Here is a 15,424-nt window from a genome sequence, read left to right as displayed (position 1 = left end):
GTTACATTGTACTCTAGGTAGGATCAATATACATTGCTTACATTACCATATTAATACAAATGTTGAGCCAAGGTAACAAACTATGATCAAATTTCCATTCTTGCACAACTTCCACACTACCCCCTCCACATGGAGTTAATTATTACCTTGATTTTTCATTTGCTTTCTTTTCTACATGCTCATGCTTAGTTCACCCCCCTCGCCCTCAATTTTGCTATAATAGATCAATTCAATATACTATCAATTCTCTCTTCTTAGAGACCTCCTTCTCCAAGTCTTCTGATTTGCTCTAAAATGGACTGGTTGCTCTTTAGTCCAGCTAGACCGTCATCATGGCATTTCCCTTCATCCCATCACTCCAGAGATACGTTTCTCCTCAATTTTGTGTTGGGTCCTTTAGATTCTATTTTATCTTCTTGTTTGGTTTACCCCCTCATTTTGTTGGGGATTCCTGAGAATGAGTAAATGTTCTGTGACTCCTGCATGTCAGAAAATACTTTTATTTTATCCTCACTTGATTACCAGCTTATCTGGATATAGAATTCTAGATAAGAAATAATTTCCCTCAGATTTTAAAGGCATTGTTCCATTATCTTCCAGCTTCTAATGTTACTGGTAAGTCTTGATACCATTGTGATTTATTACCATTACACGTGACATGCCTTTTCTCTCTGGAAGCTTGAGGGCATTCTTAGACTCCACTGTTCTGAAATTCCAGGATAATGCACTTTGGTGTCAGACTTCTTACATCCACTGTGCTGAGCATTCAAATGTCCTTTTAATCTGAAAACCCAATTTCCTTCAGTACAGGGAAAGTTTTTTATATTATTTATTTGATAATGTTCTGTTTTCACTGTTCTTTTAATCATCTGGATTGAACTTAGCTTTTCTCTAATTTTGTGTCCCTCTGTCTTTCTGTCTTCTAGTTTTTGGGTGACTTCCTCAACTTTAACACTGGCACTCTATTTTTTCATTTCTGCCATCATACTATTAACTTTCAAGTACTTTAAATTTGTTGATTAATTTTTAATTCACCTGGTTCTTCTGTCATGGCTACAATAAATTCCTTTATCTTTTGGGGGAGGGTAATAATTTTTTAGGAAGTTCCTCCTGGCAGTGTTGTTTCCTCCAAGTTACCATTTTCCTATTTGTTTTAGTGTCTTGCTTCCGAATTAGAGACTTTTTTCATATGTCAGGTGATCCTTGTCTCTATGTCTGAATTTAAGAGTGAGGCACTAAATACCTCACTGAAAGTTTTGTGCGTATTAGAAGGACTTGTTAACAGATAGACGCTAATGTGATCTGACTGGGCCATTTTCACTGGGGTAATCCTCCCCTGGCTGGTCCAATCTCTGAAGTAACATTTTTCAACGTCATGCCTGGGAATATAAATCTAATTGACACCATTCTGGAAATGCTGGTGGTGTAGTGGTTAAATGCTATGGCTATTAACCAAAAGGTTGGCAGTTCAAGTCCACCAGGTGCTCCCTGGAAACTCTATGGGGCAATTCTACTCAGTCCTACAGAGTTGCTATGAGTCGGAATCGACTTGAAGGCAGTGGGTGGTGGGTGGTTACACCACTCTAGCTGCTGAATAGGGTAAAGAGGCTTAATGTTCAGTCTCCTTTATTTAATTAACTTATATTCTTCCTTACTCTCAACTATTGCTGTACCTCAGTCCAGAGTCTCTGATTTATCCTTGCCAGGGAATATCCCCCCAGTCATCTACCAGGATAGGAGAGGGGCAGTCATTTGGCTATGCAGGTGAGGCAAGGCTTAGGAAAAAGAAACGAGCATCAGAAAGACTTTGATTCAATCCTCTTGTTTTTAGCCTTATCTTAACAGGCACTTCCAGAAGTAGCTGTTGCCATCAATTCTTGAGCTTCAGTTTTTCTGGAATTCCGTGCTGTAAACTGAGCAGCTTCTTGACTTTGGTTTCAATATTCTTGGATCTTCTAAATCAGTAGTTGGCAAATTATAGGCTATGGGCCAAACCTGGCCTTCCAGCTAAGAATGGGTTTTTACATTTCTAAAAGATGGAGGAGGGAGAGGAGGAGGGCAACAAAAAAGAACATGCAACTGAGACCGCATGTGGCCTGCCATGCCTAAAATATTTACTGACTGGCCCTACACAAAAAAGGTGGCCAGATCCTATCCTAGTTCAGTAACCACTGATTCCTCTAATTTTCATCTTCTAAAATACTAGTTTTCTTCTTTCTTCTATACTTTGTTTTTGTGGGTCTATGTCCTTTAAAATCTCTCCTTACTGTCATTTTAGGGGTTTGGAAAAGAAACCAAAGTCAACAATTTTTAGTCATTATAAATAATACTGTAGTGAACATCTTTGAGTTGGAGGTGAACATATTAAGGCTTATTTCCTTAGACTAGGGCCCTAGAATGAGAAAAAAGAATCAAGGCTCTTGATAACATTCTGCTGAAAAGCTTTCTACTCCTATCAGGACGTAATAAAAAAATTATTATATCCCTATAATGAGTCAGGTACAGTTGTAACTTCAAACATGTTAGAAAAATCCTAACTTAAACAATCCATGTTTCACAGATAATCTTCATAGGGAAAAAAAGATAACTATTTATTCTGAAAAGGATTTACGGCAACTTAAAATTGCTTAATACGTCACAGGATATCCTACTTTGGTGAGCAGCATCTGGGGTCTGAAAAGCTTGCAAGCGGCCATCTAATATACATCTACTGGTCCCATCCCGTCTAGAGCAAAAGAAAATGAAGTAAATGAAAGACACAAGGAAAATATTAGCCCAGGGGACTAGAGGACCACATGAACAACAGCCTCTACCAGCCTGAGCCTGGAAGAACCAGACGGTGCCTGGCTACTATCACCAACTGCCTGACAGGGATCACAATAGAGGGTCCCTGGCAAAGAGGGAACAAAATAAAGAACAAAATTCAAATTCACAAAAAAGACCAGACTTACAGTTCTGACAAGACATTGGAGGAACCCCTGAGACTGTGGCCCCCGGACACCCTGCTAACTCAGAACTGAAGCCAGTCCTGTAGCCCACTTTTCAGCCAGTGATTAGATAGGCCTATAGAACAAACAGTAACACATGTGATGAACAGGCTTCTTAGTTCAATCAAGTATACGAGACCAAACGGGCAACATCCGCCCAAAGGAAAGGAAGAGAGTGCCGACACATTGCATGGATTGCAACCAATGTCACAAAACAATTTGTGTACACATTTTTGAACGAGAAACTAATCTGTGCTGCAAATTTTCACCTAAAACATAATTAAAAAAAAAAGCAGGAAACAAATCAGAAGTAGGTAAAAATGATGAGACATAAAGACATAAGAAAATAAAGTTAGGTATTTAAAATAGAAAGAGCCTTGGTGGCACACAGGTTAAGCACTTGGCTCTATGCTGAAAGGTTGTCAGCTGGAATCCACCAAGCTGTTCCCTATGTAGCAGTCCTGCTCTGCACATGTGGAGCTGCCATGAGTCAAAACTGACTGGATAGCAACCACCACCAACAACATATAAGATAGAACTAGGAATAAAGCTAGTGTAAAATTGTATATCGTGATGTACTACATGCCTGCCAAAAATGAGGGCAGAAGATTAGGGCCAAAGATTAGGGTCTTAGCTTTCTAGGAGCCAACATTAAGACAGAAAAAAAAAAAATCAGTTATTATTTCTCAGAACTGACGAGATAAAAACAAGTTAGTTGCTTGGGAGAGGTGCAACCATTCCTGATTACAAGAATAAGCTGAAAGCATCCTGAAACGTGTAAGCTTTGTTAATGCTTCCTTTCTAAATAATTTAGATCCGGCTACAGAACTGCTATTTTTCTGTTTCTTCAACCTTAGGAATGCCTTATGGATAGCTGACATTTTCATGATTATTACTGAGTGAAAGAAATCCAATTCTTTGCTAGAGGCTCAGAATATATGGTATGGATATGTACAGATGAGAGTTTTGGGGGGCTATCATTTCCCTCCTCCTCTTTAGGCACAAGTAAAAGAATAAGGAGAAAATAACTATCAATAGATCTTGAATTGTGACTCCTACTGTACTAGGCATGTTGGTAGGAGGAAAAGCAAATTTCTTCTTTTTTGTGAAAATAGCATGCCAGTGTCCCTCTGGAAGGAGACTGGAAATAGTGTTTGAGTCTCTGTCAGTACATGGGCTCAAAGGTCAGCTTCTGGAAGTATTCTGCAGCAATGTGCATATTTAGAAACTTTTACTCATAGAAACAAGGCATAATTCTTTAAAATTACATTTAGCAATGAGGAAGCCTTTGTGTGTCACATTTAAAAGAGAACAATTCATCTTTGACAGATCATCAATAATGCTTTAAAAAAAAGGCAAAGATTACAGTATTTAAAATACCTCAGCCAGAAAATAAATCATTTTCTGATAAATTCAGAGGCAAGTAAATGTACCTTATATGTTGTAAGACTTTATGACTGAATCTTTGGCATTCTGGATATGCTCAGTTATCCATTCATCTATTCATCTACCTACACATGGATGTGCACAAAATTTACTGAGCACTTCTTACGCGACAAGTGATTCCAGCAGTCAATAACAGGAAACAACACAGGGACTTCTTGGAAGATGGTAGCATGAACTGTTTCACATTCCCACTCCCCAGTGCCTACAAGCACCAAGGAAAACAACCAGAAACTGGTAGACTCAACTCTGTAAGAACTCTGAAAACCAGAGGGTTGCAGCAACCAAGTGAATGTTGAATCAAGAAAAAGGCAACTGTAGATCAGTAAGAAAACTTTCCATATCTACTGCCTGTTGGACTATGGACTACACTCCCAGAGAGGACACCACATATCTGGCTCTGAAGGGAGCAGAGCAGACTTTGCTAATGGATTATGGTGTGTGTCTGTTCTGACCTGTCTGAGGATTTCTTGAGGAAATGAAGCAGAGTGCTACCCCTCGCCCTTGCCTGCCTCAGAGCTCACATGGAGCAAGGTGGAGCAGTGAACAGCACCTGAAGGCTCTGATTGCCCCAATCTGCCTGAAACTAAATAGTGTGACTAGAGCACACAATTAATGCTTAAAGGTTCAAGGAGATACCAGATTCAGAACTTCCTTCAAAAATTAGTGCTTTCAAAAGCACTACATTTGTGGGGGAATTGAGAAAACCACACACATGCTCAGGGCAAAATCCAGGTGCAGAAAATATCGAAGACCCTATGCTTTCACCTTGGGTTGACCCCTAAGCATACAGAAAGCAAGCTCAGTGTTAAAGAAGGGCAGCAGTACAGAGCCTAGCTGTAAACACTGGGAGCGGTGTGTGTGTGCCCTTCTTCCCCTGGAGTCCTACAATCTCTTTTGAAACACTAGCTGAGCATGGGCTGGGGAATAGAGGCCTACATCTCCACACACATCCAGGAGGACAGTAATTGCAAAAACAGAGGAAGGTACTGAGCAAATGGGCTACTTCAGCCTTCAGAATAAAATAAATAAATAAAAATTAAAAGGAAAACATCCAAACTTCGGGGAAGGGTAAGAATCTGAGTTTTATCACTAACATATTAATAGTCAAAAATTCTGGTTTCAACAACAACAAAAAATCTCAAGGCATACAAATAAACAGACAAGGATGGCCCATTCGAAAGAACAAAATAATGTGATAGAAACTGTCCCTATAGAAGTCCAGATAATTGACAAACTAAAAGACTCTAATACAATAGTTTCAAATATGCTCAAAAAACTCAAGTTGAAAGGCAGTGATTGGGAGGCGGAGCCAAGATGGTGGAGTAGTCAGACGCTTCCTGTGGTCCGACTTACAACAAAGACCCAGAAAAAACAAGTGACTCAATTATATATGACAATCTTTGAACATCAAAGGCAAAGTTGAGGAATAGGACTGAGCAGCAGGGAAAAAGAGAGATGGTTCAGAAGCAACAAGCCATGACAGACCTGACCCGGTGGGAACTGGCACCCTGTAGGCTGGATCTGCTGGCGTGCGCAGTGAGGCAAGCAGTGGCACTCAGAACGCTTTTTCCACATGGGGAGAGATTGAGCAGTGGAGAATCTATGCAAGCCTCCAGAACCAGCTGTAAGTGGTGCTCAATCGGCAAAAGATAAATACGTGCATGTAACCTACCACATGGATCAAAAACAACCCCTCTGGGAAGAACCTCTCTCCCATTTACCTGCCCCCTCCCGACTCTGCACCAGGTCCTGGGCTGGCTTCAGCGACTGCCCTGTCACCTGAGTCAAAAGTAGGACCCATTGTGCATCCAGAGCCATTCTCCTGGCTTTTGAGAGGGAACAACTTGACAAGCAGAAAATAATAATCTGCCAGCAACCCTAAACCGGGAACTCAGGGCAGGCACAGCCCCTTTGCCTAGGCATAGATAAGTGGTCCATGGACTTTGAATGCCTTTTAACCCTGCATAGACCTCTGAGGGCCCATTTCAACAGTAAAGGCCTTTATTGGCACAGTACAACAGGGTATTTACCTGGACCCTATTTTCAACTGTATCAGCTGTAAACTGGAGTGAAAGATTTGTGACATTTGATACCACTCTGCCCGTTAAGCATGGTCCTGACCGACATATATCAGGTGCCTGAGGACTGGTGGCTCCACCCATGCCATCTAAAAAAAAACTAGCCACCCGCAAAAAGGGTCCTTACAGTCAACAGCATTGGGTGACCATGACCCAGCTGCAAAACCCACCCACCTATGCACTCTAGGGAACAGGGACATGCTTTCCTCCTGTACACTCAGGGGCAGCTGAGAGCCCCCTGCCTTACTCAATGCATAACCCCCTAGCGCACCCAGATACCTGTGCCTACTCCAATCACCCCTGCCTGTCTAGGGCTGTAGGTGAGAGCCTGCACCACACACTTGGTGACTGGCTACCTGGACACCTAAGCTGATCCATACGAGAAGAGTAAATGGACTCCTGGGCTCACATATCCAGTAACAGATCTAACCACCTGGTGAAAGGATGTGAGAGTTTCAAAAGAGCCAATAATCAAACTAGTTCACAAGACAAGCCTATTTGGGCATATTAAAACAAAACGAGAAGCAAGGACACAGTAAGCAAACAAAATAATAATTTATCGATGGCTCGGAGACAACAGTCAATATCAAAACACTTAAAGAGGCAGACCATGATGGCTTCAGCAAGGGTCCAAAAAAAATAATCAAGAAACCTTCCAGAGGAAGATAATTTCTTGGAATTACTAGAGATAGAACACAAAAGATTAATATACAGAGCTCTTCAAGAGATCAGAAAAGGAGACCAGGCAAAACACAGAACAAGCCAAGAAACACACAGACAAAACAACAGAGGAACCTAAGAAAGTTATACAATAGCATAATGACAAACTTAATGGGATGCAGGAACCCATAAAGAGACAGCAAACCAAAATCCAAAAAATTAACAATAAAATTTCAAAATTAGACAACTCAATAGAAAGTCACAGGAGCAGAACTGAGGAAACGGAAGACAGAATTAGTTACACTGAAGATAAGGCACTTGACACTAACTTCTTTGAGGAAAAACCAGATAAAAGAATTAAAAAAACCAAAGAAACCCTAAGAATTATGTGGGACTCTATTAAGAGGAATAACCTATGACTGACTGGAGTACCAGAACAGCAGGAAATAACAAAACACTGAAGATTTGTTGGTAGAAAACTCCCCTGCTATCATAAAGGATGAGAAGATATCTATCCAAGAAGCTCATCGAACCCCACACAGAGTAGATCCCAAAAGAAAGTCACCAAGATAAGTTATAATCAAACTTGCCAAAACCAAAGATAAAGATAGAATTTTAAGGGCAGCTACAGATTAAAGAAAAGTCATCTACAAAGGAGAGTCAGTAAGACTAAACTCGGACTACTCAGCAGAAACCACGCAGGCAAGAAGGCAATGGGATGATATATATAAAGCCTTGAAGGAAAAAAAATTGCCAGCCAAGAGTTATATATCCAGCAAAACTCTCTCTCAGATATGATGGTGAAATTAGGACATTCTGGACAAACAGAAGTTTAGGGAATTTGTAAAAAACCAAACCAAAATTACAAGAAACACAACAGGGAGTCTTCTGGTTAGAAAATCAGTAACATCAGACAGCAATACAAGACTGGAACAACCAGATATCAACCCAGGTAGGGAAGTCACAAATAAATCAAAGGTAGCTAAAACACCGAAAATAGGGAAACAGACGTAAATACGTAAAAGATGATAACGTTAAAAGAAAAAAGAGGGACTAAATAATGTAGTCACAGATCTTTCATACAGAGAGGAAGTCAAGGTGATATAAAGAAAGGATTGGTTTAAACTTAGAAAAACAGAGGTAAATATTGAGGTAACCAAGAAAACTAACAATCCTATACATCAAAATAAAAAACAACAAAAACATAAAGACACAGCAAATACAACATCAACAACACTGAAAAGGATGAAATGAAAATACAAAAAGAAAAATGACTCAGCATAGAAAATTAAATGGAAAAAAGAAACTGTCAACAACACACAAAAAAAGACATCAAAATGGCAGCACTAAACTCATACATATCAATAGTTATGCTGAATGTAAATGGACTAAATACAACAATAAAGAGACAGAGAGTGGCAGAATGGATAAAAAACACAATCTGTCTATATGCTGCCTACAAGAGACATACCTTAGACTTAAATACACAAACTAAAACTCAAAGGAAGGGAAAAAATGTACCAAGCAAACAACAATAAAAAAAGAGCAGAAGTGGCAATATTCATCTCTGACAAAATAGGCTTTGAAGTAAAATCCACTACAAAGAATAAGGAAGGGCACTATATAATGATTAAAAGGTCAATACACCAGAGGACATAACGATAAAAAAAATATATGCACCCTACAACAGGGCTCCAAAATACATAAAACAAACTAACATTATTGAAAAGAGAAATAGCTCCACAATAACAGTAAGAGACTTCAACACACCACTTTCGGTGAAGGACTGAACATTCAGAAAGAAGCTCAATAAAGACATGGGAGACCTAAATGCCACAATCAACCAAATTGATCTCAAAGACATATATAGAACACTTCACCCAACAGCAGCCAGGTATACTTTCTTTTCCAACACACATACACCATTCTCCTGAATAGATAACATATTAGGACACAAAGCAAGCCTTAACAAAATCCAAAGCACGGAAATACTACGAAGCATCTTTTCTGACCATAAAGCCATAACGTGGAAAACAGTGACAGAAAAAGTAAGGAAAAAAAAAATTGAACACATGGAAGCTGAACAAATCTTGCTCAAAAACTACTGGATTATAGAAGAAATTAAGGATGGAAATAATAAATTCACAGAATCAAATAAGAATGAAAACACATGCTACCAGTACCTTTGGGACACAACAAAAGCAATTCCCAGTGGTCAATTTGTAGCAATAAATGCACACATCCAAAAAGAAGAACGGGCCAAAATCAAAACATTAACTCTACAACTCGAAAAAATATAAAGGGAGCAGCAAAACAAACTCTCAGGCACCGGAAAAAAGGAAGTAATAAAAATCCGAGCAGAATTAAATGAAAAAGAGAATAGAAAAACAATTGAAAGAGTTAACAAGACCAAAAGCTGGTTCTTTGAAAAGATTAACAAAATCGTAAACCACTGGCTAAACTGACCAACGAAAAACTCAAGAGGAAGCAAACAACTCAAATAAGAAATGAGATGGGGAATATCACAACAGACCCAGCTGAAATTAAGACAATCGTTAACAGGATACTATGAAAAATTGTACTCTAACAAATTTGAAAACCTAGAGGAAATTGACAAATTTCTAGAAACACGCTACCTACCTAAACTAACACAAACAGAGGTAGAACAATTAAATAAACCTTTAACAAAAGGAGATTGAAAAGGCAATTAAAAACTCCCAACAAAAAATACCCTGGCCCTGACGGCTTCACTGGAGAATTCTACCAAAATTTCAGAGAAGAGTTAACACCACTACTACTAAAGGTATTTCAGAGCCCAGAAAAGGATAGAATATTCCCAAACTCATTCTATGAAGCCACCATAACCCTGATACCAAGACCAGATAAAATTACAGACCAATATCCCTCCTGAATGTAGATGCAAAAATCCTCAGCAAAATTCTAGCCAATAGAATTCAACAACATATCAAAACAATAATTCACTATGACCAAGTGGGATTCATACCAGGTAGGGAGGGATGGTTCAACATTAGAAAAACAATCAATGTATAAATAAATAAAATCATAAGTAAAACAAAAGAACCACATGATCTTATTAATTGATGCAGAAAAAGCATCTGACAAAGTGAACACCCTTTCCTGATAAAAACTCTCAGCAAAATAGGAACAGAAGAGAAATTCCTCAACATAATAAAGGGCATTTATACAAAGCCAACAGCCAACATCATCCTAAATGGAGAGAGTTTGAAAGCATTCCCCTTGAGAACAGGAACCAGACAAGGATGCCCTTTATCATCACTCTTTATTCAACATTGTGCTGGAGGTCCTAGCCAGAGCAATTAAGCTAGAAAAAGAAATAAAGGGCGTCCAAATTGGTAAAGAAGAAATAAAAGTACCTCTACTTGAAGATGATATGATCTTATACACAGAAAACCCCAAAGAACCCACAAGAAAACTACTAGAACTAATAGAAAATTTCAGCAAAGTATCAGGATACAAGATAAACATACAAAAATCAGTTGGATTCCTCTAAGCCAACAAAGACAACTTCAAAGAGGAAATCACCACATCAATACCGTTTATAATAGCCCCCAAGAAGATAAAAAACTTAGGAATAAATCTAACAAGAGACATAAAAGGCCTATACAAAGAAAACTACAAGACGCTCCTGCAATAAACCAAAAGACACCTACATTAAGTGGAAAAACATATCTTGCTCATGGATAGAAAATTCAATACTGTGAAAATGTCAATTCTACCCAAAGCCATCTATAGAAAAATGCAATCCCAATCCAAATTCCAACAACATTTCCTAATGAGATGGAGAAACAAATCAGCAACTTCATATGGAAAGGGAAGAGACCTTGGATAAGTAAAGCATTACTGACAAAGAAGGATAAGGTAGAAGACCTCATACTACCTGACTTTAGAACCTATTATACTGCCACGGTAGTCAAAACAGTCTAGTACTGGTACAACAACAGATACATACACCAATGGAACAGAAGTGACAATACAGACATAAATTAATCCAACTATGAGCAGCTGATATTTGACAAAGGCCCAAGGTTCATTAAAAGGGGAAAAGACAGTCTCTTTAACAAATGGTGCTGGAATAACTGGATATCCATCTGCAAAAAAAAATGAAACAAGACCCATACCTCACACCATGCACACAGGCTAACTCAAAATGGATCAAAGACCTAAATATAAAATCTAAAATGATAAAGATTATAGAAGAAAAAATACGGACAATGCTAGGAGCCCTAAAACATGGCATAAGCAGGATACGAAACATTACTAACGATGCACAAACACCAGAAGAGAAACTAGATAACTGGGAGCTCCTAAAAATCAAACACTTATGTTCATCCAAAGACCTCACCAAAACAATAAAAAGACAACTTACAGACTGGGAAAAATTTTTGGCTAAGATATATCTGACCAGGGACTAATCTCTAAAATCTACAAGATACTGCAAAACCTCAACAACAAAAAGACAAATAACCCAATTAAAAAATGGGCAAAGGATATGAAGAGGCACTTCACCGAAGAAGACATTCAGGTGGCTAACAGATACATGAGGAAATGCTCATGATCATTAGCCATTAGAGAAATGCAAATTAAAACTACACGAGATACCATGTCACCCCAACAAGGCTGGCATTAATCCAAAAAACACAAAACAATAAACACTGCAGAGGTTATGGAGAGACTGGAACAGTTACACACTGCTGGTGGGAATGTAAAATGGTACAACCACTTTCAAAATTGAGTTGGCACGTCCCTCAGAAGCTAGAAATACAAGTACCATATGATCCAGCAATCCCACTCCTTGGAGTATATCCTAGAGAAATAAGAGCCGTAACACAAATAGATATATGCACACCCATGTTCACTGCAGCACTATTAACAATAGCAAAAAGATGGAAACAACCTAGGTGCCTATCAATGTATGAATGAATAAACAAATTATAGTATAATCACACAATGGAATATTATGCAATGATAAAGAACAATGATGAATCTGTGAAACAACTCATAATGTGGATGGAAGGCGTTATGCTGAGTGAAATTAGTCACAAAAGGACAAATATTGTACGAGCCCACTATCATAAGAACTCAGGAAAAGGTTTAAACACAGAAGCAAGCATTCTTTCATGGTTATGAGGGTGGGGAGGGAGGTAGAGGGGTATTCACTAACTAGATAAAGTAGACAAGAATTATCTTAGGTAAAGGGAAGGACAACACACAATACAGAAGAATTCAGCACAACTGGACTAAATCAAAAGGTAAGAAGTTTCCTGAATATAACCAAACGCTTCAAGCAACAAAGTAGCCAGGGTGGGGGTCTGGGGATCATGGTTTCAGGGAACATGTAGGTCAACTGGCATAACAAAGTTTATTAAGAAAATGTTCTGCATCCCACTTTGGTGAGTGGTGTCTGGAGCCTTAAAAGCTGGCAAGCGGCCATCCGAGATACATCAACTGGTCCCAACCCACCTAGAGGAAAGGAGAATGAAGAACACCAAAGACACAAGGAAAATATTAGCCCAGGAGACAAAACGGCCACATAAACCAGAGACTCTATCAGCCTCAGACCAGAAGAACTAGATGGTGCCTGGCTACCAGAAATGACTGCCCTGACAGGGAACACAACAGAGAGTCCCTGATGGAACAGGAGTGAAGTGTGGTGCAGAACGCAAATTTTAGTAAAAAGACCAGAGTTAATGGTCTGACCAAGACTGGAGGAACCCCAGAAAGATGGCCCCTGGACTCTCTGTTAACCCAGAACGAAAACCATTCCTGAAACCACCTCTTCAGACAAAGATTAGACTGGACTATAAGACACAAAATGATACTGATCAAGAGTGTGCTTCTTAGTTCAAGTAGATACATGAGACTAAATGGACAGCTCCTGTCCAGAGGAGAGATAAGAAGGCAGAAAGGAACAGGAGCTGGTTGGACAGACACTGGAAATCCGGGGTGGAAAGGAGGAGTGCGCGGTCACTGCATAGGGAGAGCAACTAGGGTCACATAGCAATGTGTGAATAAATCTTTGTATGAGAAAGTAACTTGAGCTGTAAACTTTCACTGAAGTCACAATAAAAAAAACTACATAAAAAACAAAAGATTAAAAAAAAAAAGGCAGAGACTGATAGAATGGATAAAAAATATGATCCGTTTATATGCTGTCTACAGGAAACACACCTTAGAACCAATGACACAAATAGGTTGAAAGTGGAAGAACAGAAAAAAGATATTTCATGCAAAAGAGAGCCAGGTTAGCTGTATGGATATCAGACAAAATAACTTTAAGTAAAAAATATGACACATATATACACAAAACATCAGAACCCCTAAATATATGAAGCAAGCACTGACAGAATGAAGGGAGTAGCAGAGAGCTCTACGAGGATAGCTGGAGACACTTCAATATGATACTTTCAATAATGGAAAGAACATCTAGACAGATGATCAATAAGGAAACAGAGGATATGAACAACAGTATAAACTAACTTAGAGTGTAAAACTTCTTTAAAGTGTTAAAAAGCAAAGATGTCACTGTGAGGACTAAGATGCGAAGCTGGGCAATGAATAAAGAAGACTGAAAGAGAATTGATGCACGTGAATTACAGTGTTAATTAAGTATACGGAATACACCATGGACTGTCAGAAGAACAAACAAATCACCTTGGAGAACATATAGCCAGAATGCCCCTTAGAAGCGAGGATGGAGACTTCATCTCACATACTGCGGACATGTTATCAGGAGGGACCATTTTTGGAGAAGGACATCATGCTTGGTAAAGCAAAGGGTCAGCAAAAAAGAGGAAGACCTTCAATGACATGGACTGACACAGTGGGTACAATAACGGGCTCAAGCATAGCAGCAATTGTGAGGATGGTGTAAGACATGGCAGTGTTTTGTTCTGTTGTACATACGGTTGCTGTGAGTCAGAACCAACTCAATGGCACCTATCTACAACATAAACCAACAACAGTTAACATATATGAACAGTTCACCCAACAGCAATAAAATATACATTCTTCTCCAGTACACATGCGTAAGTCTCCAGGATAGATCATATGCTAGGTCACAATAGCCTCAACAAATTTAAAAAGATTAAGATTATACAAAGTATCCTCTCCAATCACAATGGAATGAAATCAGAAATAAGAAACAGAAGGCAAACTGGGAAGTTCACAAATAAGTGGAAATTAAACAACAAATGAGTCAAAGTATGAATCAAAGAAGAAATCAAAAGGGAAATTAGAAAAAACTTTGAGACAAATAAAAATTAAATACATGTTATTGGTTTTTCTATCATACTTACATCTCTGTGCCCACTACTAGCAGAATCATGGAGTGGAGTGTCATCGTCCAATCCCTGTGTGTTAACATCTGCTCCAGCTGCTATAAGTATCTTAGCAACATCATAATATCCAACATTGCAAGCTTCATGCAGTGGTGTCCAACCTACAGTGAGAATATTAATTTAAATATGGTTTACCTGCACTAATTCGTGATATATGCTTTTCATATGCGGCACATCAATGCTAAATGTACATGGTACAAAAGGAAAAAGAAAAGCAGAAGAAACTATTGAAACCGAAGAGATAAGAACAAGAGCAGTTTTACAGAAGGGGAAATCAAAACAGTATTATTATTTCCATTGCCACTAAGTATTGAACACTTAAACTTACCCGGTAAATACAATTTATAGTAATCATTTGAACTATGGGAAAAGAATAGAAAAAGGAGACAAATATCAATAAGCTTCATCAATCAAGGTCTTTCAGTAAACAAAAACCTTCACTGCCTTAAGGGCTTTCATTTGTTTAGTTGAAACAATCTTTTCTGGACTTAATACTTATTTTAACTAAATTTATTGTCTTAATTTAGACAAGTTACACGCTCACTACTGAACAATGTGAAAACAAAATATAACTGGCAGTCGCTGGGTTATGAACAAGATCCGTTCCTGAGTGTGCCTTTAAGAATCTGCAGGTAAGTCAGTACAGGTGCACACGGTTCTTACTCAGCCTTACTTTAGAAAAAAGGCTCGAAGCCTTTTCAATGATTTAAAAGCTGCATGTACAGCAAGTGAACGTGATTGTGATGAAGAATTTGTTGTTAGTAGTGGAGCCCCGGTGGTGCAGAGGTGAAGCATTTGGCTCCTAACCAAAAGGCTGGTAGTTTGAATCCATCGGCCGCTCCTTGGAAACCCCGTGGGGCAGTTCTACTCTGTC

The 15,424-nt window shown here is 38.8% G+C and overlaps 1 protein-coding gene across 7 annotated transcripts in view; it reads right to left on the bottom strand.

Moving 5' to 3' along the window:
- ANKRD12 (ankyrin repeat domain 12) overlaps positions 1-15,424 on the bottom strand; it is a 167,795-nt gene that overhangs the window by 78,234 nt on the left and 74,137 nt on the right. For 6 of the 7 annotated variants that reach the window (XM_064294718.1, XM_064294715.1, XM_064294714.1 and 3 more), the window contains one exon: positions 14,509-14,651. In XM_064294718.1, coding sequence (XP_064150788.1) covers positions 14,509-14,651 — 143 coding nt within the window. Of the gene's footprint in view, positions 1-2,651; positions 2,726-14,508; positions 14,652-15,424 lie in introns of those variants that run through there. The other variant, XM_064294720.1, reaches the window with a different exon arrangement.

This window comes from Loxodonta africana, chromosome 11, assembly GCF_030014295.1.
Source record: "Loxodonta africana isolate mLoxAfr1 chromosome 11, mLoxAfr1.hap2, whole genome shotgun sequence".
Classification (NCBI taxonomy): Eukaryota; Metazoa; Chordata; class Mammalia; order Proboscidea; family Elephantidae; genus Loxodonta; species Loxodonta africana.
The sequence above is the reverse complement of the archived record's forward strand: the minus strand, read 5'-3'. Positions and strand labels throughout refer to the sequence as shown.